The sequence below is a fragment of the Montipora foliosa genome, chromosome 3 (genome assembly GCF_036669935.1).
Source record: "Montipora foliosa isolate CH-2021 chromosome 3, ASM3666993v2, whole genome shotgun sequence".
In the NCBI taxonomy this organism is placed as follows: domain Eukaryota; kingdom Metazoa; phylum Cnidaria; class Anthozoa; order Scleractinia; family Acroporidae; genus Montipora; species Montipora foliosa.
In genome coordinates this window covers 61858210-61880598 of record NC_090871.1, presented here as the reverse complement: position 1 = coordinate 61880598, position 22389 = coordinate 61858210, and the positions used below count along the sequence as shown (strand labels likewise).

General features: G+C 39.5%; 2 protein-coding genes across 3 annotated transcripts in view; one reads left to right on the top strand and one right to left on the bottom strand.

Moving 5' to 3' along the window:
• Positions 1–1108: 1108 nt before the first annotated feature.
• LOC137997882 (uncharacterized) lies at positions 1109–16457 on the bottom strand. The gene is made up of 8 exons (XM_068844203.1): positions 16013–16457; positions 13049–13109; positions 11821–11913; positions 9891–9951; positions 7895–8010; positions 4680–4788; positions 4435–4490; positions 1109–3417 (listed from the first exon to the last, which is right to left on the bottom strand). Exons 1-8 carry the CDS (start codon positions 16351–16353, stop codon positions 3274–3276), a joined length of 981 nt encoding a protein of 326 aa, XP_068700304.1. The 5' UTR covers positions 16354–16457; the 3' UTR covers positions 1109–3273.
• Positions 16458–16711: 254 nt separating this feature from the next.
• LOC137997880 (dynamin-like GTPase OPA1, mitochondrial) overlaps positions 16712–22389 on the top strand; it is a 36811-nt gene continuing 31133 nt past the window's right edge. Inside the window, exons 1-4 of one of the 2 annotated variants that reach the window (XM_068844199.1) lie at positions 16712–16884; positions 18016–18325; positions 20173–20287; positions 21934–21999. In XM_068844199.1, coding sequence (XP_068700300.1) covers positions 16856–16884; positions 18016–18325; positions 20173–20287; positions 21934–21999 — 520 coding nt within the window. In that variant the 5' untranslated portion in view covers positions 16712–16855. The remainder of the gene's footprint in view (positions 16885–18015; positions 18326–20172; positions 20288–21933; positions 22000–22389) is intronic. The other variant, XM_068844200.1, reaches the window with a different exon arrangement.

Genomic DNA, 22389 nt, shown 5'->3' with positions numbered 1-22389 from the left:
GCCACCGGGCTCACCAGGCGCTTTTTGAAAGCGTTGTGTCAGTTGGCGATGCGATAGTCTAGTGGTTAAGGGTTATTAATCGAACATTCCCAGGTTCGAGTCCCGCGAGTTTAGGCATTGGGATTCGGATTTTACAAATCCGATATTCATTTCCCATAATCCTTATCAAGCGCTAAGCGTCCTAAATTGACGATAATAGTCATTTCAGAGGTAGAGGATGGGTTGGGTGGGCAAACAGTTGCAACACATCGTCAACAGCTTCACGAGGGGCCTGGTATTCACTACCAGGCTGCAGCCGCGGTTGTTACTATGGATACGGATACGGAAGCGTCATTGAGAGAACGATTACTGCAGAAGCGCATGACCAACAATGTTGAAAGAGAGGGCACAAACCGCCTCAACTTCATTCAACATTCGCGATAAGAAAGGAAATGCTGAATGGTTGTTGAAGCAAAGTGTAAACGCTTCTAAACTCATTCAATTTCGATCAAACATGTTTTGCGCCGATCAAATGGAAACTTCAACATCCCCCACCCCCCCCCCCCCCCCCGGGCAAACCACGGGCATTTGACTATCCTCTGTGCCCGGGGAGTGGGGAATTTGATCTTTTCCTGCGTGGGGTGGGAAAATTTGAACCGGAGGTGCTAGGTTTCAAATGATTTTTTTTTGCGGGGGCCGAAGTCGCTAACATCTATAAAACACGTGTTTGGACGACATGGAAAAATTTCAAGGAAAAGATGTAGCATCTGTGAGTGACTGGCTTAAAAAAAAGGTCTTCAAAAGGTCTTTATTAAAGACGTCAGGAGCCGACGGCGATTGTTCTTTAGTACGGTATGACAGACAAATCGGACGATAGGGTAGGGCATTTGAACACCATTTTGGCCCGAGGGGGCAGGAATTTGAACGATCCAATCTTCAAAAGTTCAAATGCCCGGGCGGTGTGGGGGAATGTTGAAGTTTCGAGTTTATCGGCGCATTTCGACACGGTTGAAAGCCGGGGCAAACGTTTTCAACATCACTGTTTAACAAAATCGAACGGATGTTGGAGCAGCTTGCCTGGCCCTTAAAATAGCGAGCAATTAGATGTAAAGAACCGCTACAAAAACACTACTGATAAACAATCTCGGTTTTAATCTTAACGGTGATGTGGTTACTTCACATGAATTTATTTATTTACTTTCACCTAAACATTTGGAACGTTCCTCTCTGTCAGTTAATTATTTTGTTGTCATTTGCATTAGATTCGGCGCATGTAAAGTTCGACGTTCGAAACGGGTCTAAATGACAAGTAACAGCCTGCCGTTTCCCCGATGTTTACCGTATCAAGTAACTCTCTATTTTGATTGATTTTTCCTCTAAAACAGACACCCTTAATGCGTTCGATGTTCGGAGAACGCAATTTTCTAATCCTGGGTATGCTGTGCATAGAACTGTGAGCTTTAGTAAGTTTTCGTTTTTCGGGTTCGTCTGCTTTTCAGCGCCAACTTGGGAATTTTGATACGTCACATGCGCAGATGACGATCGCATACCTCGTGATTGTTTGCATGGCGTCAATTTGATTTTTGGCAAGGGACATTTCCTTGGAATGCAAAAATGGCTGCCTTTAAATTATTTTTTTGTTCATATGCAAAATAGCCCAACTAACCTCGTTCGGGATAACAAATTCTTTAGAATTTTTGTCTCAAGAACGAGGTTAGTTAAGCTGTTTTGAATATGAACAAAAGAATAATTTAAAGGCAGTCATTTTTGCATAGGGTCTATAGGAAATCCGACTATCTCGAGATGCGCAGAATGTATGCGCAATAACAATAGTAGGCACCGTCCTTAAATTGTTTTTACATGTACTCGGAAAGGACCGGCACTGACTACGGAAACCAATAAGCGACCGTGTTCATTAATCACAAATCATGGAAGAGGGGTTCTTAACTGCCGTGATCAGAGGTTCTTATTTTTCGCCTCTCCGCTTTAACCGCTCGCTCCTCGCAAAAGAAAAATAGAACCACTGGCACCCAGGGTATACTTGCGATAGATGTCCTTTACATAAACGCATGGCATTCTCGGCATCTCGGCTCGTCTGGTGCATTCCGACCTCTGAAGTTCTTCCAACGAACGCACTTCAAAATCAATGATTACTCTTAGTAATTAAGAATGGTCACTATTTGTGTAAACTCTTGTGAAAATAAATTAGTCTATGAAAACGTCGGAAATCGAGTACGGGAATTGAACGCTTTTCGTCATGGGTTCATGATTTAAAGTGAATGGTCTGCAAGATTGTAAAGCGTGAACTTCATCGTTTCTATTGCTGTAAAAAAAAAACAATTTCGAGATATCCTGCTGTGCTACTAATAATTTAATAAATTCCAAAACATTGCTTACGAATGTTGCAATAAAGATTTTTTAGTCCGACATTTTACCAAGGCTTTGGTTTGTAACGAAACCTTTTACATCCTATGAACTTCCGTGAATTAATCTGACGAATGGCTAACGTTTGAAACGTCATGGGGTCATGATTTAAAGTGAATGGTCTGCAAGATTGTAAAGCGTGAACTTCATCGTTTCTATTGCTGTAAAAAAAAAACAATTTCGAGATATCCTGCTGTGCTACTAATAATTTAATAAATTCCAAAACATTGCTTACGAATGTTGCAATAAAGATTTTTTAGTCCGACATTTTACTAAGGCTTTGGTTTGTAACGAAACCTTTTACATCCTATGAACTTCCGTGAATTAATCTGACGAAGGGCTAACGTTTGAAACGTCATGGGTTCATGATTTAAAGTGAATGGTCTGCAAGATTGTAAAGCGTGAACTTCATCGTTTCTATTGCTGTAAAAAAAAAACAATTTCGAGATATCCTGCTGTGCTACTAATAATTTAATAAATTCCAAAACATTGCTTACGAATGTTGCAATAAAGATTTTTTAGTCCGACATTTTACCAAGGCTTTGGTTTGTAACGAAACCTTTTACAATCTATGAACTTCCGTGAATTAATCTGACGAAGGGCTAACGTTTGAAACGTCAGCCTCCCAATCTTTACACGGAGATCATTGCTCCTCTCGTAACTCGTTTGATATCAAAATGTTTAATTTCAATGGGCGACGACAAAGAACGCGAAAAATAGATCCTTTCCCTATCTGTCTACGTAGAGCCACGTCTGTTTGGAGCCGCCGTTTTCCAGACTTCGCATGCGAAATGTCGTCATACTCTGGGAAATAATTTAGCATGTACAAGGAAATACAGAGTTGCGATTTATAGCCAGAGTGGAGTTCAATCATACGATTCCTTGGTTTCCGCTGCCATTGTGACTTCCAGGACCACTACTACTTCTGCTGATTATTCTCCATTTTAAATCACTTTTATTCGGATGTATGGCCAAGTAAAGCACAGAGGCAAAGTACAAATAGCTCATGATCATCTACAAAAGAAGGAAAAGGAAAGACTGAAATAAAGCTTATCAGGACAACAGAGGCAATGGCCACGCGCGAGGGTGCTACGCGAGGCGTAGGAGCAGCCGCGCGTGACTACCGCGCTGTTCACACCTCTCGCCTGAAAAACGACCAAAACCCGGCTTAGTCTACTGGGCTCGATTGACCAGCCGTTTTGTGCGCCCGCGTTCCTCCACGCACGCGTACAGAGGAGGATGTTAATTGAGCCTTCAGCTCTACAGGCTAGAAACAAAACGGCAATAAGATGTTGAAAGCACCAGCAGGAAAAAGACAAAATTTGTTGACGTGTAGGTGCCTAAGCTTTCATTTCATAAATGAATTACTAAAGAAGTTTAGATGACAGACCGTGTCATTATATCCAATAGAAAGCCAAAAGGAAGCTTTTCCTTGCATTCAAAGAGCATTCGTTAAGTATCTGCCGGGTCCCATCCCGTTAACAAAGAGGAGAGACTATCATTTCCTTATTATTTACAAAATTTTCTTAATTATCGACAATATTTAATTTCTCCTCTTAATTAGCGTTATTAAGAGCACTTGTGGTCGGCTATACTATTTTGCTCATATTTAACAATTATCCGCCGAAGGCGAAGTGATTATCGGTGAAGTTAGGGTTAGGGTTAGAGGTCGAGGTGAATATTCACCGATAATCACTGAGCCTGAGGCGAATAATTGTTTTAGTTTAAATACACAGGTGATTATTTCAAAAAAGAGAAAAAAAAAACATTTCAACGCGAAATCATCTTCACTTACCGTGGCAAAACGACTACTGGCAGCCATTTTGTCCGTCGAGGTGATTATCGGCTGATAATCCGAGATAGCGAGCCAATGAGAGCGCGCAATTTTGTATAATCACCTGTGTATTTATACTAATACCCGTTACAATCTCAGTTTGGGCTTCCTGCGAGTGGATAGGTAATGAACGTGTATTTGTTCGCTTCTGAAACTATTTTTGAGGGCCAGGTTTACCATATATCGAAAAAACATACCTGTACAGACGCAATGAGCTGAGCAGGCCAGAGACCTGGAACGATAGAGGCAATACCTGAAAGAATTAAAAGCACGATTTTGCATTGCAGGTTATGGACTGAAAACACAATTTTCGTTGCGCGAATAATACTGAAACGGGTTACAATGATCACCAATGATATAAGTTCAAACAAGTTTAAATTTTTAAAGTTCTAATAGCTGTAAAATCCAGAGGCAGACTGTCAGTAATTCAATCACCACTCACCACACAATGTAGCAGTTGAAATGGAGAAAAATGTCATCTTAAAAAACACCAGTGGCGTCCTCAGAGCAGTGGCTGTGGCTGATGCATCATGAAGTTCAAATGAATTGTGCTAAAAAAATAAACGAGAATTCGATGTGGCAGAAAATATAGATTTTTCTAAATCACATGCATAAAGCAGAGCGACTAGAAAACACCAAGGTGTCTATCTTTGATGGAGATGGGATAGGTGCACTCGCTATTTACCAATAGGGGCTTTTAACAGAACTTGCGCAATTACGCAACGACAAGGTCGACGGCAACGAGAACGTCACAAATTTGCATATTTAGCAGGCAAAAACAATAGCTTTGCACGCCCTGCACGTGCGTTTTTCACTTTTGTCCATTTCTTTGCCGTCGTCAGCAAAACTACAACGTGAAATAGCCAAATTTGAGGTTTTATGATGAACGTCAGCACTTGGGGATAAATTTTCATTGTCTCCCCTAAATTAAGCGCCGTTCCGACCAGTATAATTTTTGAGAACCTACCACACTCTTGTCACATTAAAAAGGTTAAAATAGTCACGAACCACACCGGCCAAAAATTCGTCCCCGATTTGGGCGTTCATATTACTTTTTGAACGGCGAGGCATCTAAATTTTTGAACATTTAACGTGGTATGACATGGGTGTGGTAGTTCCTCAAAAATGACACTGGTCGGAATGGCGCTTAATTTAGGGTAGAAAATGAAAATTTATCCTCAAATGCTGACGTTGTTCATAAAACCTTAAATTTGGCTATTTCCTGTTGTAGTTTTGCTGACGACGGCAAAAAAATGGACAAAAGTGAAAAATGCACGTGCAGGAGGTGCAAAGCTATTGCTTTTGCCCACTAAAGGACTGGCCAAACGCTCGCAACATTTCAACACAACATCTTGCAACATTGTTGCATGATGTTGCGACATGTGTTGAATGGACTGGCCAAACGCACGCAACATATCGCAACAGGGTGGCCAAACGTACGCAACATGTTGTGCCCAACAATGTTGCAAGATGTTGCGTTGAAATGTTGCCAGCGTTTGGCCAGGCCTTAAATATGCAAATTTGTGACGTTCTCGTTGCCGTCGCCCGGGCCGTTGTCGTTGCTTAAGCTCCCTATTAGGGAGCTTTAGCAACGACAACGGCGACGGCAACGAGAACGTCACAAATTTGCATATTTAGTGGGCAAAAACAATAGCTTTGCACGCCCTGCACGTGCGTTTTTCATTTTTGTCCATTTCTTTGCCGTCGTCAGCAAAGCAACAACGTGAAATTACCAAGTTTGAAGTGTTATGGAGAACGTCAGCACCTGGAGATAAATTTTCATTTTTCTCCCCTAAATTGAGTGCCGCTCGTAACGGTTTCATTCCTGAGGGACTGAAACACCTTTGTCATATTAAAAGGCTTGGAATAGTCGCGAAGTGATCGCAATAACGTGAATTTATGTTTTTACATGACGTTCTCGTTGCCGTTCCCGTCGGCGTTGCTTAAGCTCCCTATTAATGAACAAAAACAACGGCTCTGTACGCCCCACCCGCTCGTGCGTTTGTGACATCCATGAAACGTCTAACGGCAGGCTGTTGCTTGTCATTTGAATTTTGGAAAAATGCACATTTCGGCAGAAGTTTGCCGTTCCACCAAGACTGAAGTAGATAAGAGTGTTGTTATAGCATGGGTGGGCTCCCCAACACAGGCACAAATGAGTCTATTTTTAGAATACAGTTTTCATGTTTCTGAAAAAACATAGCAGAAGAAGTCACGCGTGACATGGCTTCTTCTGATTGGTTAAAACTCGAGGCCCTTTGTTTGTTTCGCGCGCAAAGTGTATCTAAAAATAAATCCATTTGTAACTGTTCTGGGGGAAGACCGCAAAATGATAGATCAACACTCTTCTCTAATTCACTCTTGGTTTCACGTGAAGTAAGCACACAACGGTGAATCGTTCATTTGATATCTTTCCTTCAAGACCGTTCGAACCTAGTCAGGGTTTTTCTCTGTCCTTGTCTGGGCCCATTTCCATCAGTAGGGCTAACGCTCACATGGTTCATATGGGGTAGAAACTTAGCACTTCACATTACACTCTAATCAATTAAGTCTGTTCAAATATAAGTGCTACATGGCCAACGTTTGCAAAAACGTAATCCTCTCTTGTACTTGTACATGTTCAGAGTGTCAATGAGTCAACGAGTTAGTGCAGTTAATTAAACCATAAAATGAAAGCTAAAATTTCAGAGAGTGCTTAGGCCTTATCACTGAAACGAGGGCTTAGGCTTAATCAACAAATTATTGCTATATTGACTGTGAGTCTCATTGACTCATTGACTCATTTGACTCATAAAACATGCGTTCTCACATGTTCATTGCCGTGACTTTAACATCGTCAGTTCCCACGGCCTGCTCCCGTCTGACCCTGTAGCTCAGTCGTTAGAGCAGCGGTGATCTAACCCCAATTCCCACCCTGGTCAGAGTTTTTCTCTGTCCTTGTGTGGGCCCATTTCCATTAGTAGGGCTAAAGCTCACATGGTTCATATGGGGTAGATACTTAGCACTTCACATTACACTCTAATCAGTTATAGGATAATTGGGTGAAATTGTGCAACGAGAATGAGATAGCAAAAATCGCTAAATTCTTAGGACTGCGCAAAATTACATGTTTACATGTGACTCAACCTCATATGTGAGTTTAGTTTGTTGGTTCTCTACTCTGCTTAACAATTTTTTCCACGTGTCGCCGTTTTCCCCTCTAATTACAAACCAACATTTGATTTCTAATGCTGGAGCATGAAGCGGTTCAGAATATCACCATGACCCCCCTCAGATCAGACCCCACCTCCCCCCCCTCCCCCCCATCTGGGAGGGGACACCACCACATAGTAGGGTTACCACTTGCGGTATGTCACAGCCCTGATTGAAGATAGGAAGTGCGGAGCAAATTTTCTGGATCTGCATGCTACTGTGTTTTGTCAAATGATTGCTGGCTACCTTGAAATTATGCCAGATATTTAAGGCAGTCAAAACTGAAGAAATATTTTGAGATGATCAACATTTAAACTATTATTGTTATCTGTTTCAAAAAACACATTATTAAGTTTGTTTGGTATCTATAATAATTATTTATGCGACGACCTTATTATGTCTTCAGAGTAAGGTTGAATTAACTGTGACAAAGCCCTTTTTAACTACCTATAAACATGTACTTACATCAAATTTGTAAACCAATGTGTACAGTCCTGCATATAAAAGTATCGTTGAAAGGAATGATTGTGCAAGGAATGACTTGGTGACAGTTTGATGCATAATCTGTTTCGTGAGTTTGACTGCAATTTAAAAGACACCAATAATAATAATATTATTATTATTATAATTATTACGGTAACCTTACAATAACATAATTATATATAATATATTATAATGATGCTGGTAGTAATAAGTACTAATAACAAATTGTAAAAATTATCACAATGGAAACTTAGAGCGGTGTCTGACACTTGCAGACTGCAGACTAACCTTAAATCACAGTTATTGAAAGCTAACCATTTTAAAATGGATCCTTAGACTTAAGGTCTCGGTAAATGAAAATTTTAGTACATTGCTCGATTTTGTTTGTTTTTTTTTTTTGGCATGAGTGGGTCCTAACTTTTATTTTGGCAGAAAAAGAAAATCAGAAAGTGCTTTTTAACCCTTCTAAAATGAGCCTTTTCTGTTTCCATAAGTTGCCAACAAAAAGTGATTTTACAGCCCCTGTCTATTGCGCGACAAAACACTATTGCGTGACGCAAAAATCAAAATTCTCCCACCTCCAGTCGGGACAGGTTTTGAGCTATCGCTTTGAAACTATCAGATATGATGGATGATGATATAGACTCAAAAAGGGTGTGAGGAATTTTCCAATTTCCCTTGGTAACTCATTCTCTGTCAGTTTCTTTGCGTAAATCGCACTCGAGATTCAACTTTTTAGTTTGAAATGCAATAATTCCGCTAATACGAGACATAATTATGCAAATTTCCTCACACCCCTTTTTAGGTCTTTTACCTGTCAATCAGATGCAATAAAAAGGGGGTGAATATTAACAACATGAAAGCGCTGGAGCTTCAGCAGTAAACTCGATACCTCAGAGTTCGAGAGCAACAAAATTAAGCGCCTTTTGAAATTCGATGAAATAAAATCTTTTATAAGGTAATTTAGTCTTTTAGCTTTAATTTGATATATAACAAGTTTGCTTTTGTAGCGAAAATACTCGTGCGACTAGAATTTTTTTCTGTGGGCACCTCGTTTTCATTTACCGAGACCTTAACTACATGTACTGTTTATAAGCGCTATTTGTAGGCAGTCTGCAGTTATCGTACACTTAACTTAGAGAGTGGGATCACACCAGTTAGACTTTCAAGTTTTCGCCAGCAAGTTTAAACTGTCCTTCCCAAAAATTAAAAGTGCATTTGATCCAATCTCGTGATAAATGCATTTAATATGTAAAAACCAAGTTCATAAATAATAAATTATAGTACAAGTGGTAAAAGTTGAATGGTATGAAAAAAGGGTTGCAAAGTGTGAAATAAATTCAATCTGAGTGAGTGCATTCTCTGTCTCCTTACTGGAGAAGACCAGAAAGTCCAGTGGTGCTTTTCCCCGGACAGAGAGAGTTAGTACCATAATTTTTTCAGCCCAGCAGCAATCTCTTGGCACAATTTCAAATCCCTGAATGCCACCCTGGTAAGTTTAGTTTCTAAAAGTATCACTCTTGGGTGAGTTAGAGTCAAACAGCAAGAGTTTCAAAATGCAAAAACAGGTACAGCTGTAATGGTAAATTGACCACGTACAATAAAGAAATTTGAAAGCTGAATATGTTTTCAGAATTAGCCCTTTGTCAGCGTTTAGCCTTTAATCACTCTGACAAAGAGCTAATGCTTGAAATGTCAAAGCTTTAAAATTTCTTCATGGTGGTCAATTTACCATATCTACAGTTGAAAACCCATTTCTGTGTGTTTCTCTTCCCCTATAAAGACACAGCATCAGTTTCTTCAAAAATTACATTTTAAATCTATTAGAGTTTCAAAATGGAGAGACACTTTTACCCAGACACATAAAATCGTCCGGTGTTAGACAAACTACATGTAAGATCAATGAGTGCTTACATGTAATTATACTCTCGTGCCCTAGGTAAAGGTTTATAGCAACTTTCAAAATTAATTAACTTACTTGTTGTAAAAGAGACCAAAACCAGATTGAGTAACTGAAATAGTGCAATGATGATGACGCTCTGTGGAGATATTAGTGATAATTATTAGTAATACATGTACATTATTATTGCCTGGACAGGGATTTTACCCAATTTCAAGGAGGCACAATGATCATTCTAGTCCACAAGTTTAGGCAGTGTTACATGAAAGCGGTTTCAATGCGGTTACACCTTCAGTTTACAAGACACGGATCGAAACCGTGTCGATTTGAAACCGCTGCCAAAAGTGGAGCATTTTCAAAACGATGCAGTTTCATCTGTAGAGTAAACAACAAAACCGCATCGATTTGAATACGGTTACTATTTTGGCGTGAAATTTTCATTGTTTAAATTCAAAATAGTAAATTTAGCATGTAGTGCAGCGCTCGCTTTTTGTATACCATTACGACTTGGATTTTCTGGCGAAATCGGTTCCATGTAAACACTTCCAAAGCACATCGATTTTGACGTGGTTTTGAAGTCATGAAACCGTGTCAATGTGACACCGCTTTCGTATAAATGCTGCCTTAGAAAGCAAACATATAATTTTATTGTATACTTCAGGGTTTGAGCTAGGATTTGATCACTGGGGGACAGTTTGTCTCCTTGGCTAAAATTGTGGGGGGCATTTTCATTTTTAGGGAGACAGTCAATTTTTTTTGCATTTTCTTACATTCAAACAAAGAAACAGGCACTACAACAAAAACATATTTTATTACCTGTTACTTGTAATTAAAAAAAATTAACACAAACAAGAAAGTTAAGAAAATGGTGTCAATGGCTTGTGATTGACCATTATTCTCTAAAAACACAACGCTGATGATGTTGCTGAGTGTACCCCCCATGGTTTCCTAATTAACAGCATCCACGAGTTCTTTCCAGTCGTTGTGTCTTAGAAGAGTTGAGGTTCTAAAATTCGTACACTGAGGCTTTTTCCGAAGCCATGGGGTTTGTTCTCTTAGATTTCCAACAAAAATAGCAGAACATCGCCTCCTTGTCATAGCCCAACAACATGTGATCTCGCAACCAAGTTTTCTGGAAAGATCGTGGTTTCGTTTGAGCCCCATCTGTTTCTTCCTCATTAATGCACTGTTCTTCTTCTGTATTTTTGTTTCTCTGATCAATCTGGCTTCAATTTGAGGAGAAAAAGCTATCTATTGTGCGAATGTGTTTTCGACGTGACATTTCCCAGATGCGTGCATCACACTTCGTTGAACATCAGTAGTGTGACTGAAAAGTGACTTAAAAATTAACTTAAAACGCACGATTAAATTCCTCCTACGGTCTGTCTTTCAGCTTGAAATTTTTGTACTAAACTGTATCTCTTCTTGTGTGCTTCCTTCTGAGTTTTTCCCCAGATTTTGAAGGGGACAAAAATGTCCCCTTAGTTGTTTTTTTGAGACAATTTCAATATCAGTGGCTCAAACCCTGTTACTTTATATAGTTTGCATACCAGACAAAATCTTGAGAACTTAATTAAGTGCAAATAGAATAAAGTGATCAATAAACACCCACAAGAAAGTAGGTTGATGTAGGACACATATGTCAATAATAATTTTATTGAAAGCATTCAACATGAGAAATTACTTTGTTTTTCCCAAAGCTTTCCCTGAGTTAGCAGACGTGAGAATCTTCAGACTCAAAGAGCTTTACATGTATGTCACAAATTAAAAAAGTCTGAGACTTTTTTACTTCCTTTAAAAAACATCTTGCTGTAATGACACACACCTTGTAATAAATATGGCACCCGGATATACTTTAGCGAGAAAGAAAGCCCCTTTAATGAGGACATAGTAGTTTTTTAGTGAGCCTAGATGTTGTTAACCCTTTCACTGCCGAGGGCATTTATGTGCATTTTTGCGCATGCTCCCAAGTTGAAATCCTATGTGACACTTTTTGTCCTCGTCTTACCGCTAAGAAGATGCTTTTCTCTTCATGTTTGTCTGGTCCTTTTGACTGACTCTCAAAAGCTTCAGCAATACTAACAGCAGCAATATTTAAAACCTAGTGAGAAAAAATTAAGAAACTTTGAAGCAAATCTATTGGTTGATATTGTGCTACAGAGAAAGAAAGAGTCAACACTCGCTAAGAATGACATGTCGGGGACCTGCGAGATGTCTGGAGGAAGAACGAGGCTGGAATACTGGTGATTCATAGTTTTATAACTGCAAGCCTTTTCTGTGGGTAGTAGAGTATGTGTTCTCCCTTGTCAAAATCAACTCCAGCAAATTACATTATTAAACTTTGGTCAAGTTAGATGCAGAAGTGTATCAGAAGGTTGAGCCATAATGCATGCTTTTGGACAATCTGTAAACTAATGTATGACAATTGGCAATGCTGTTTTTCACAAAAAAAAAAGCCACTGATACCTTAAATTGCTCCCTCGCTCTTGCTAAATTCCTCTTGAGATCTGGCCCAGGTTGCTCGAAGCATGGTTAGCGCTAACCAAGGTTAAATACCATGGAAACCTATAGGTTTTGATACTGCTTAACCAACGGTTAGCGCTAACCAGGCTTCGAGCAACCGGCCTCTGATCTTTTCCCACTATTTCTACTACTATTCCTTTTCATGCACACTATCATCGTTCAAGAACAGTGATATCAATGACCTTTTTCCGTTTTTCCCTTCTTCACAATTACCACCTGGTCTGTATTACAATATTATTGTTATTATTATTATAATATTACTGTGAAAATCCAAAAACCATGAACACTAGAAATAATTATGAAGTGCTATTGTTTCAAGTAAAAAGACAATAACATGCAAGAAAATTAAACGCAACCAGAACGGTAATTAGTTTGTCGTCTTATGTTACATCTGATTGGTTGCTGCACAATGGGAAATGTCAAAATCAAATCAAAGTGTTCACGGTTTTCAGATTCACAATTAGTGATATTATAAACATGATAATATTATACATTATATTTATAACATTATATTATTGTGGACTGAATCATAATTTTCTTTGCTACATTCAATTTTATTCACACCAGAGTAGTATCAAACTACGTCTGATACTTGTCAACCTGGTCGCAAAGTGAACTGGACCTTTCAAAAATTGATTGTAATAACAATAAAAAAATTATTATTGTAAAAATTATCATAATCATCGTCATTATACCGACGGCAAAAATCCTACCTGCCATACAACTGTTAACAACAACAGATTGTTTGTGATACGTTTTGGAATCCTGTGCGGCCTGTGATAAGTCATTGTAAAAAAAAAAAAAAAAACAAATAAATCATTGCGATGAATAATATTATTATTATCAATTTTGTTTTTGCCATTTCTAAGTGATATGTAAACACGAAGGTCTGTGTTTTGTTGGGTTTAAAAACATGAGGCCAAGCTGAGTTGTTTTAGACCAGATAAAACACAACCTGTGAGTTTACTGAAGGACTTAAAAAACCATTCCACAAAAAGTGTGTCCCTCTGGCCCAGGTTGTCCGAAGCATGGTTAGCGCTAACTAAGCGTAAATACCATGGAAACCTATAGGTTTTGACACCTCTTAACCAGCCCCAGGAGTCCAAACAAAGGTTCAAATTGTGACAGGAGAACATTAGCATATATTAATTAAGAAAAACAAGAGAGAGCATGTGCGAGTGCTATAAGTTGTCATTGGGAAACAAAATGGGGTCAACTTTTTCTCATGGAAAGGCTCGCTAAAGTATACTCAGCTGGGAGGGTGACCCTCTTACCCGCGTCAACTTTTCTCCATATAAACAGGGCCTTACATGATCCCTATTATGGCATTTCCATAGAAACAGGATTCCTTCCTCTGTCAATTAGCATCCCTATCTGTGGATAGGGCAGATGTGGCCATGCATTAAGTAAGATGCCTAGTCGAGTCAGGCTAAACTCCAGAATACCAGGTCACTTACTAGCATATGAATGGTGTGTCGTTCTTCAAGGAATGTCACCACACAAACACAATAGTGGCTGCATGGGTATTCTGCAGTTACTCTTTACAGTATGACGCGCCTTACCGTGGCCACCTAACAAAGTTTTTTACAAATTGTCTGCCAATAAGGGTGTGCAAATTTGATTGACAGTCACGCCGACTTGTACCCTGCAAGCAGTTGGTTTCTCCTACGCTTCCTGAGAGAGAAACCACTGCGAGCAACCGTTTGATTTTCCATCGAGCACGTGCGAAGTACACTGTACGTCACACCCCATGTGATGTATTTGATGTCAATTCGTCTTACTTTGCCGGAAATCACTACACAGCAGGCTTGTCCAAACGCAGCAGTTATGTAGCTGAAAACATCCGCAAGTGCCAAAACAAGTTTACTAACTCGTTTTACCAGCCTAAATTTAATTTATTCGTTCTTGGCGCTGGACGGCGGCACATTCAGAGACTAAGGGTTGCTCGCAGCAGTTTCTCTCTCAGGAAGCGTAGAAGAAACGAACTGCTCGCAGGGTAGCCCCCTTGCAAAGTTCATACAGTTGTAAGTTGAACACCGTTGCAGGGGTTGTTGAGTTGACGTATTTACACATAGTTGTCAAATGTGAAAGTTTGTTGGGTGGCCACGGTGGTGTGCATTGCACTGTAATACCATTACATTACCATATTTTGGCCTAAGTTATTTTTTTGGATGCTTTCAGTTGACACTTTTCCTCCTAAAACACTTATAGATTATACTCTGACACAGCAGCCTTCAAGAATAAGGCACATAACAATACACACACATGCAATTAAGTGACCAGGTGTTACAGAACCTAACTGACTTGATGAAAAAGAGACGGAGATACACAAGTGGTTTGCACTTTATGTCTTGGGCATCACGTTGGATGACATAAACAACAGATCTCTCACAGGCTTCTTGTTTTCGTCACCAGGATTGTGAACTTCGTCACTGTGTGTCTGCTTCTGTCAAGATAGGTTACAAACGACCTACACAATAGACGAGTTCACGCTCTTGATTGCATCATGGGTAATCACGGCAGCATGGCGGGAAATTCAAAGGTTTGTATGGAAATTCAAAGCAAAATACATGACTCTACTTAAATATAGACTTTCGCCTTCATAAACCAAACAAATATAGTTGTAAGTTCATGTTCACAACTGAGAAGAACTATCAAGGATGTAGATACAAATTTTTATAGGTGGGAGGGATGGGGACATTATAGGCGGGTATGATGGCCTGGAGGCCCATTAAATCGTGCCTTTGGCACCATTCACCTAAGGGGGTCCAGAGGCATGCACCCCCGGGATGCACCCCCAGAAAATTTTGAAAATTTAGACTCTCGGAAACACGTTTTCCTTGATTTTGGTGCAAAATTGATCCCATTTTGGGTATTTGGAACTTTTCCCAGTGAACACAGATTTGCCATAATAAAGCTTCAGTAAACTGAAAGTCAACATTTCTGATGTTGATGTTTGTTATTTCAACTAAACTAGAGTAAAATATGGACTATGATCAATGTGGAGATGACTGAGCAATAGAGAAAGCAATAATCTGAGCGAGGCTGCCGTGGAGGTGATGAAGCTTCTTTCAATAATCTCAGCTGGTTGTCTAGAACTTGTTGTGTTACTTTAGGCCAGTTTTAAAAAAAATTCTTATTCCATTGATGTCAGAATCAGTTTTCTTTCCCCTTTTCCCCAACATATGAATACGAGATTTGGCATTTACTATTTTGCATACATGGTCGTGGACTTTCCAACCTAAATCTTGGCATCTTTGTTTGCTCCTCTGATGTTTGCCGAGTTTCAAAACCAGCCCCCTCTATTAACTATGATGATACCAAAACCCATAGTTCTAAAGGACCCACAAGTTCGTAAATTTTGTCACAATTGTCAGACAGACTATCCGAGAAGAGTAGTGGATGGAGTTCCCGGTGTTGTGGCTGTCCTGTTCCCTCCAGCAGAAGTGGCTGGTTCGAAGTGATGATCTAGGCCCATGGTGTATGAGGCCACCCAAGCAGAAACAGGCATAAGTCAAAACAGGACTTTGCCGTGTGCTGGCACGTGTAGATATAGATGTAGACTATAAATCATAGGATTTGGAACTCTTAAAGCTCTTTAAAATTTTCACCCATTTATAAGGAATAATACGATGTATGCTTAAACTTAAGACTGAAAATTAGCAATTATAATTAACCTTCCGATCCTTTGTTTACTCAGAGCGTCAAACTCCAGCGAGTTCATGCTAACTTGGCGGAGCAAATCAGTAGTATTTTCCAAAGCAGTCTGTAATTCGTCGAGCTGTTCTCTAGTGACTGTCACTACAGGTCCGTTTCTTTTCCTCCACAAGGAACTATCCTTATCTCTTATTTCCGCACTGTCCTTGCTCAGAGCATCTGCTCTGAAACCAAGCTCCTCAGCCAGAGCTGTCAGCTGAGGATCAGCTGAGCTTATTCTGCTAGCGTATTGATCTTGCTCATCTTCTGTGTAAACTAAGGGCTTATCTCCAAGAAGAGGAGTGCGATCGTTTGCCGCCATGTCTAACAGCTTTTTAACATGGGCGTGATTAAACGAACGCAGAAATTTCACAATAACACATGCGAATTGGCCAATTTTATTGCCACAGGACAACCAGTTGCGGTGCAAAGCTCCTGAATTCAAGTTTTTGTTTGCACCATCAGTGCTTTGAACTATTGCTCGTCTGTAAAATCTAACGTTCATCATGCATGTGCAATTCATTCAACTCTGCAAATCAACACTCGAATTTCGAATTTACACGTTTTGAATATTGGTGTGCGCTTGAAGTACGCGCGTGTCTAGTACGCGTAAAGAACACGCGCGTGTATCGGGCGCGTTTCCTTTGGACGTGACAAATCTCCCGTCATCCTCCCGAGCGTTACACTTTCGTTCTCCAAGATGGCGGATGTTTCGAGTTTGTTTCTCCTGGACTATCTCTCCTCGCAAAGATGATGAAATATACCAATGAAGTGTGTGATGACTTGAGGATACAACGATCTTGCGCCAGATTAAACAAAGTCTTATGATGTTAAGGGTTGTGGGCGCTTTCAGGTAAACAAATAACAAAAGAAATATATCGATATTCAATCTGACTTCTTGATCGACTGTGATATTTTAACGGGGTGCGCCTATAGCTGTGTATATAGGCACCGGGGATCGAGGATAGTTTGTTTAATGTATATATCAAAAGAATAAAAGCGGTCCAATGCGACTGAATTGTCATGATCTTTGTTGTGGAAAGCAGCCTACGTCATTTTTTAAACGAGATTTGGCACGTAGTCTTGAAGAATTTGCACAGAAATAAACAAGTAAGCTTATGCTGTTCAAGAAAAATCAGTATCAGCCTTAATGGTTATTTAAAGCTTAATTATTTTCTAGTTAGTTAATTAAACTCCCAAGCATTATTTCCCATTCAGGAAAAAGTAAACAAATTAAATTGGGATTTTGTACAAATGAACATTTCTACACCGAATCATTCCATTTTGTAGTTACACCTACCCCTTAGTCTCCGCCAGTGAGTGGCAAGTCTTGTAATGTGAGCTACAGCTCTTTTATTCAAGGTGACAAACACTTATTTGTGTGGTTCAGAATTTTTTTCTGCCGTTACCGGTAAAATGTGAACCATTCGTATTCTAGTTTTCAAAGGGTGCTGCAAAAATAATGAGGATATGGGTTACTTTCATCTTTAGAAAGTGGTTGAGGATAAAATGAAATACATACATACCTACATACATACTAAATTAACCGCTCCTCATAGGGGCTTTTCAGGGCCCATGAAACACAACGAAGCTACAGAAAAGAACAACAGCAATTGTTAAGAATCCCTACTGGCCGGAGGCAAACCAGTTGGCTATTTGCAAGTGCAGCTGGGAAGTTGAACCAGGGACTACCAGGATCAAATTCAACGAGTGGTCAGAGCGAGTTTTGAACCCGGGATCTCCGGATCTCAAGCCAAGCGCCCTAACCACTGGGCCACACTACCTCCTACATTGTTTATATAAAGTAATTAGCAGCATATTATTTTATCCATGCTGATTGGTAATGAGAACAATCATATACACTGTAAGGTCTTGGAAATGGAGACTGAGACCAGTTAACCTCATGCGCAAGATTATATTTACATTAATCATCCCTTAGCTAAGCTCGTCAAAGTTTAATATGAGCATTTTCCTTACATTTCAGTCTTCACTGTGAACACTGTTTGAAGAGAATTGCTGTGGAAAAGGCTGTTAAGCTTCCATTAACAAAATCTATGACCATTCAGCAGAAATGTCATATTCACACTTTGTTGATTTTGAGACAATGTAATCTTAGAACATTAATGAAGACGCCGCATGGAATTTATCCCAGTATTACGAGAATTCTCATCAGTAAAAATGTTTATGGTGAACGTATGCTCACAACTCAAATTGTGAGAGCAGTAACGCGAGTGGCCAGAGTAAGGTATTTACTACTCGGAGCAGCTGGAGCTGGTGGAGTTGCCGCAAAAATGGTGAGTCGCATTACCTGAGTGTGTGAAATACAACAATTTTAGACTACATGTATGTAGTATGTATGTATGCAGGGATGGCGCAGTGGTGAGAGCACTCATCTCCCACCAATGTGGCCCTGGTTCGATTCCCTGACTCGGCGTCATATGTGGGTTGAGTTTGTTGGTTCTCTGCTCTGCACCGAGAGGTTTCCCCTCTCCTCAAAAACCAGCCTTTGACTTGATTTGCTTTCATCGTTAATTTCAGTTTACAGTGTTCCCAATTAGTGCTCCAGCGCTAGCATGACTAGACATTAAATAAAGTTCCTTTCCTTTCCTTTACATTTACAGTCATCACCCTACACCAGTGTATCCCACATTTTCTATTCCCACTATGTGTTAAGGTTAACTTAGTTTTTATTTCTCCACTTTGCTACACTGCATGTGAGGTTTTCCCCAGATGCTCTATTTTTCTCATTTTGACTTGATTTGATCTGGAATATACAGGAATAGGTATACAGCCTGTGTGATATCAATTTTAATTTACCTGGTTTTTTGGACTTATTCCATTTTCAAAATGAACTAGAAACCATTCTGTGTGTGTCGCTTCCAATAGTAGAATAAACAGAACAAGCAGAAAGTGGTTTGCTTGGTGTACCCCAATTACTGGATGCATTCTCATACAATACTGGGAGCCAAACAAACTGGCCACTGCCAATAGTAGAATAAACAGAACAAGCAGAAAACGGTTTGCTTGGTGTACCCCAATTACTGGATGCATTCTCATACAATACTGGGAGCCAAACAAACTGACCACGCGGCCTGACCTTTATTAACACAACCAGGACATAATAAATATATAATTATGATAACAGACATTATCGAAATAAAGCTATCCACTAGATAAATCACTACCGGCAGATAAACACTAGCAAAACCAATTGATTTGTCCAGTGGATAGTGATTTATCCACTGGCCAACTCAATTGGTTGTGCTAGTGTTTATCTGGCGGATAGTGATTTACAGGTATTTGGTAGATAGCGTTATCTATCATGTAAGGGATTTTTGAATTACATTTTGTTAACTTTGCCAGTCAAGCTGGCAGAGTGCCACAACAGCTTGCGCCAATTACTGTGGCTTTTACCCTCACAACCATGATACACAACAGAAGACAGACCACAACACCGGGAACTACGTGCCCTACTCTTAACGACAAGTGTGTGGGTACTTTTTACATCCCACAGGATTATAAACATTGAAGGGTTGTGAGATGGGAACTCCAGCTTATCATCCTTAGCCGAGAAGACTTGAAAGTCTAACCATTTGCAGATGTAGTTACAAAGGCAGCACTTTCTCCTCAGTTATTTAAAGACACTGAGTGTTGGTCCGGCCGGAGTTGAACTCACAACCTGCAGCGTGACAGTCCGGTGCTCAACCAACTGAGCCACCGGTGCGTGGTTATAAAGACCAGTAATTAATATTTTTCCATCTGAAATTCCTCCGAAATGCGTCGATCAACTTAAAGTCATGATAATTTTATCTTCTAAATTATGTAAGTTATCGGAAATCGTTCACGCGGTTTTTTAGAACAGTAACTATATCTACAGTAGAAGTAAAATCCAATTAAAAGCGTGATTGTTTGCCGTAATGCAAAGGGGCTTGAACTTTTGCAGCAAAATCTGCACTCTTTTGATTGTGGTCTGAGAACTTAAACTCAATCAAAAATTTCACTAAATAACCTAGAAATTTATCCAGAAAATACATGTATATTCTTTGAACTTTAAAATATACTGGCGCATAACAAATTTTTTGCGCGGATGCCTATTCTTTGTATAGCTATACCTTAACCAGTTGTTATTTTCTTATCACAGACATATGATTCTTGGAAGGACAAATGGCTAAGATTTCAAGAAGCATTACCACAATTTAGCTGGCTGTCAGAACTAAGGAACAACTTACCAGATTTACCCAACACTTTGGAAGGAGGTTAGTTGGTCTCTGTTTACTATGGTATTCATCATTAAACAATTTTTTTAGCCATCTTTGTGGTTTTCTTTCTCATTTGTTTTTGTTGACTTAACTTAGCGTAAAAGAAATAAAAAATTAATCTCATATAATAAATATTATTACTCTATTGTACTCTATAAACTACCGGTATTTATGTAGTCATCATTGACGAATCAGAAATGCAACATTCTGTGGAGTAAATACAATCATGTAAAAAGGTAAAGTCACTGCTTACGACCCAGAAGGCCCATCAGGCCGAGATATGTCCAGGTTTGACCCTAATTAGAAGCACGCGGATTTCAATAAGCGTTACGAAGTGTCCCCTTGCTCTTCTTGCCAACTTCAACATCACTTGTGTCTCAGAATACAGACAATTTATGTCACAAAGTGTCCCCCAAATGCTGCTCCTTAAGTGAATTACCCTTACCGTATTGTTGAAAATAGGTAGCAAATGCTTAGACTTAAAGGGACACTTTGTGTTGGATGTCAAAATTGGGCGTGCATCTAATTAGGGTCAAACCTGGACATAGTGATCAGGCCGGCGCTTATCTCCGGTTTCCATGGCATGAAGCGACTAGGAGTATTTATACTCCCCCCTGGATGGGATGCTAGTCCATCGCAGGGTTACCCCTAGCATTTCGCCGGTACCCATTTCGGTACCTATTCCAGTACCTATTTCGCCGGTACATGTACCTATATCGCGGGTACCTACATTTCGTTCTCGTCTGAACGTTGTTGAATTTGCAGGGTGCCCGTGTATGAACTGAATACGCTAGCTATTCTCTAATCTTAATGTTTGCACTAGTTTCTTTTTAAACTATCTTTTAATACAGTTCTGGATTATTCTAGAATTTTTATTTTTTATATGTGAATAGTAATTAGTTATGGTATTGTAAATAGTCGTTCGTTTTTAACATAAGCCACTGGCTCAGGAGATTTGGGCAACCTCTCCCTACGTTTGCAACTTTAAATAAAGTTACCTTACCTTACCTTACCCAGTTATACACCTGGGTGGAGAGAGGCACCGTGAGAGTAAAGTGTCTTGCCCAAGAACACAACACATAGTCCCCGGCCAGGACCTGAACCTGGACCACTCGATCTGGAGTTGAGCACTCTAACCATGAGGCCACCGCGCTTCCCACAAAAATACATGTACCTCTTACAAACCGATTTGGAGGTCCGTACTGTAAGTTACGGACCAAGTTTTTTCCTGTTGATTTATGGCCCAAGCGTGAAGTGCCAGGGCCATAAATTAACTGGAAAAAAATGAGGATCTGTAACTTACAGTACGGACTGAGGAAACAAGGTTAGTAAGATATTATTTTATTATATCTCTGAAGTTGATCCGGTGCATGGGAAAGAAAACTAGCAGCCAACAGCGGGCCATACTTTAGAACATGGCCCGCAAAATTGATCAATCACAGTGCGCATACTAAGTCAGAGATATACCGGTAATATGCATTATTATTTTTTGTTACTTGTACACTCTTATTTCCAGATTATGTTTGAATTTTGTTTCAATGTATTTTTATGTTATTTTGTTCAATTGTTGTATTTTTTTTTTTTTTTTTTTTGCATTTACTTTTGGTTTGTTGCTAGTTTTTCTTTTTGTTTACTAACTATAGGTTCAGAAGTCACGCAAAGTTTTGTACACAGTTTGAAAGAGTTTATAGATGGTTTTTGGAGTTCAGGTATGGCACTCGTGAGATTGAGGCAGACAGCTAATTCAGTAATGTTGATGTTTCTTTGTCTTTGTTGTCATTTCATCATCACTTTAGTAATACATGTATTTTAGACAGAGTAAGGTTTAAGTTTATTGATTTCTGGAGCTCAATGTAGCGCCTTTACAGTACAGCATGTATATCAAAGGCTAGTCAAGTCAGGTGTTGTAAAAAGAAAGGTTATTATAGATGATTTTAATGTTAAGAGCTACAGAAAAAAACAGTCCAAATTTTAAAACATTTTGTAATTTAAAGTGCCCCTGTGATTCAGAAAATCACTTCCTTTTTTTCTTCAGATTTTGAAAGTGTGTTTGCTTAACGCTTGACTGGCAAAATTTTGAGCTTTGAATTTTGTCCAAA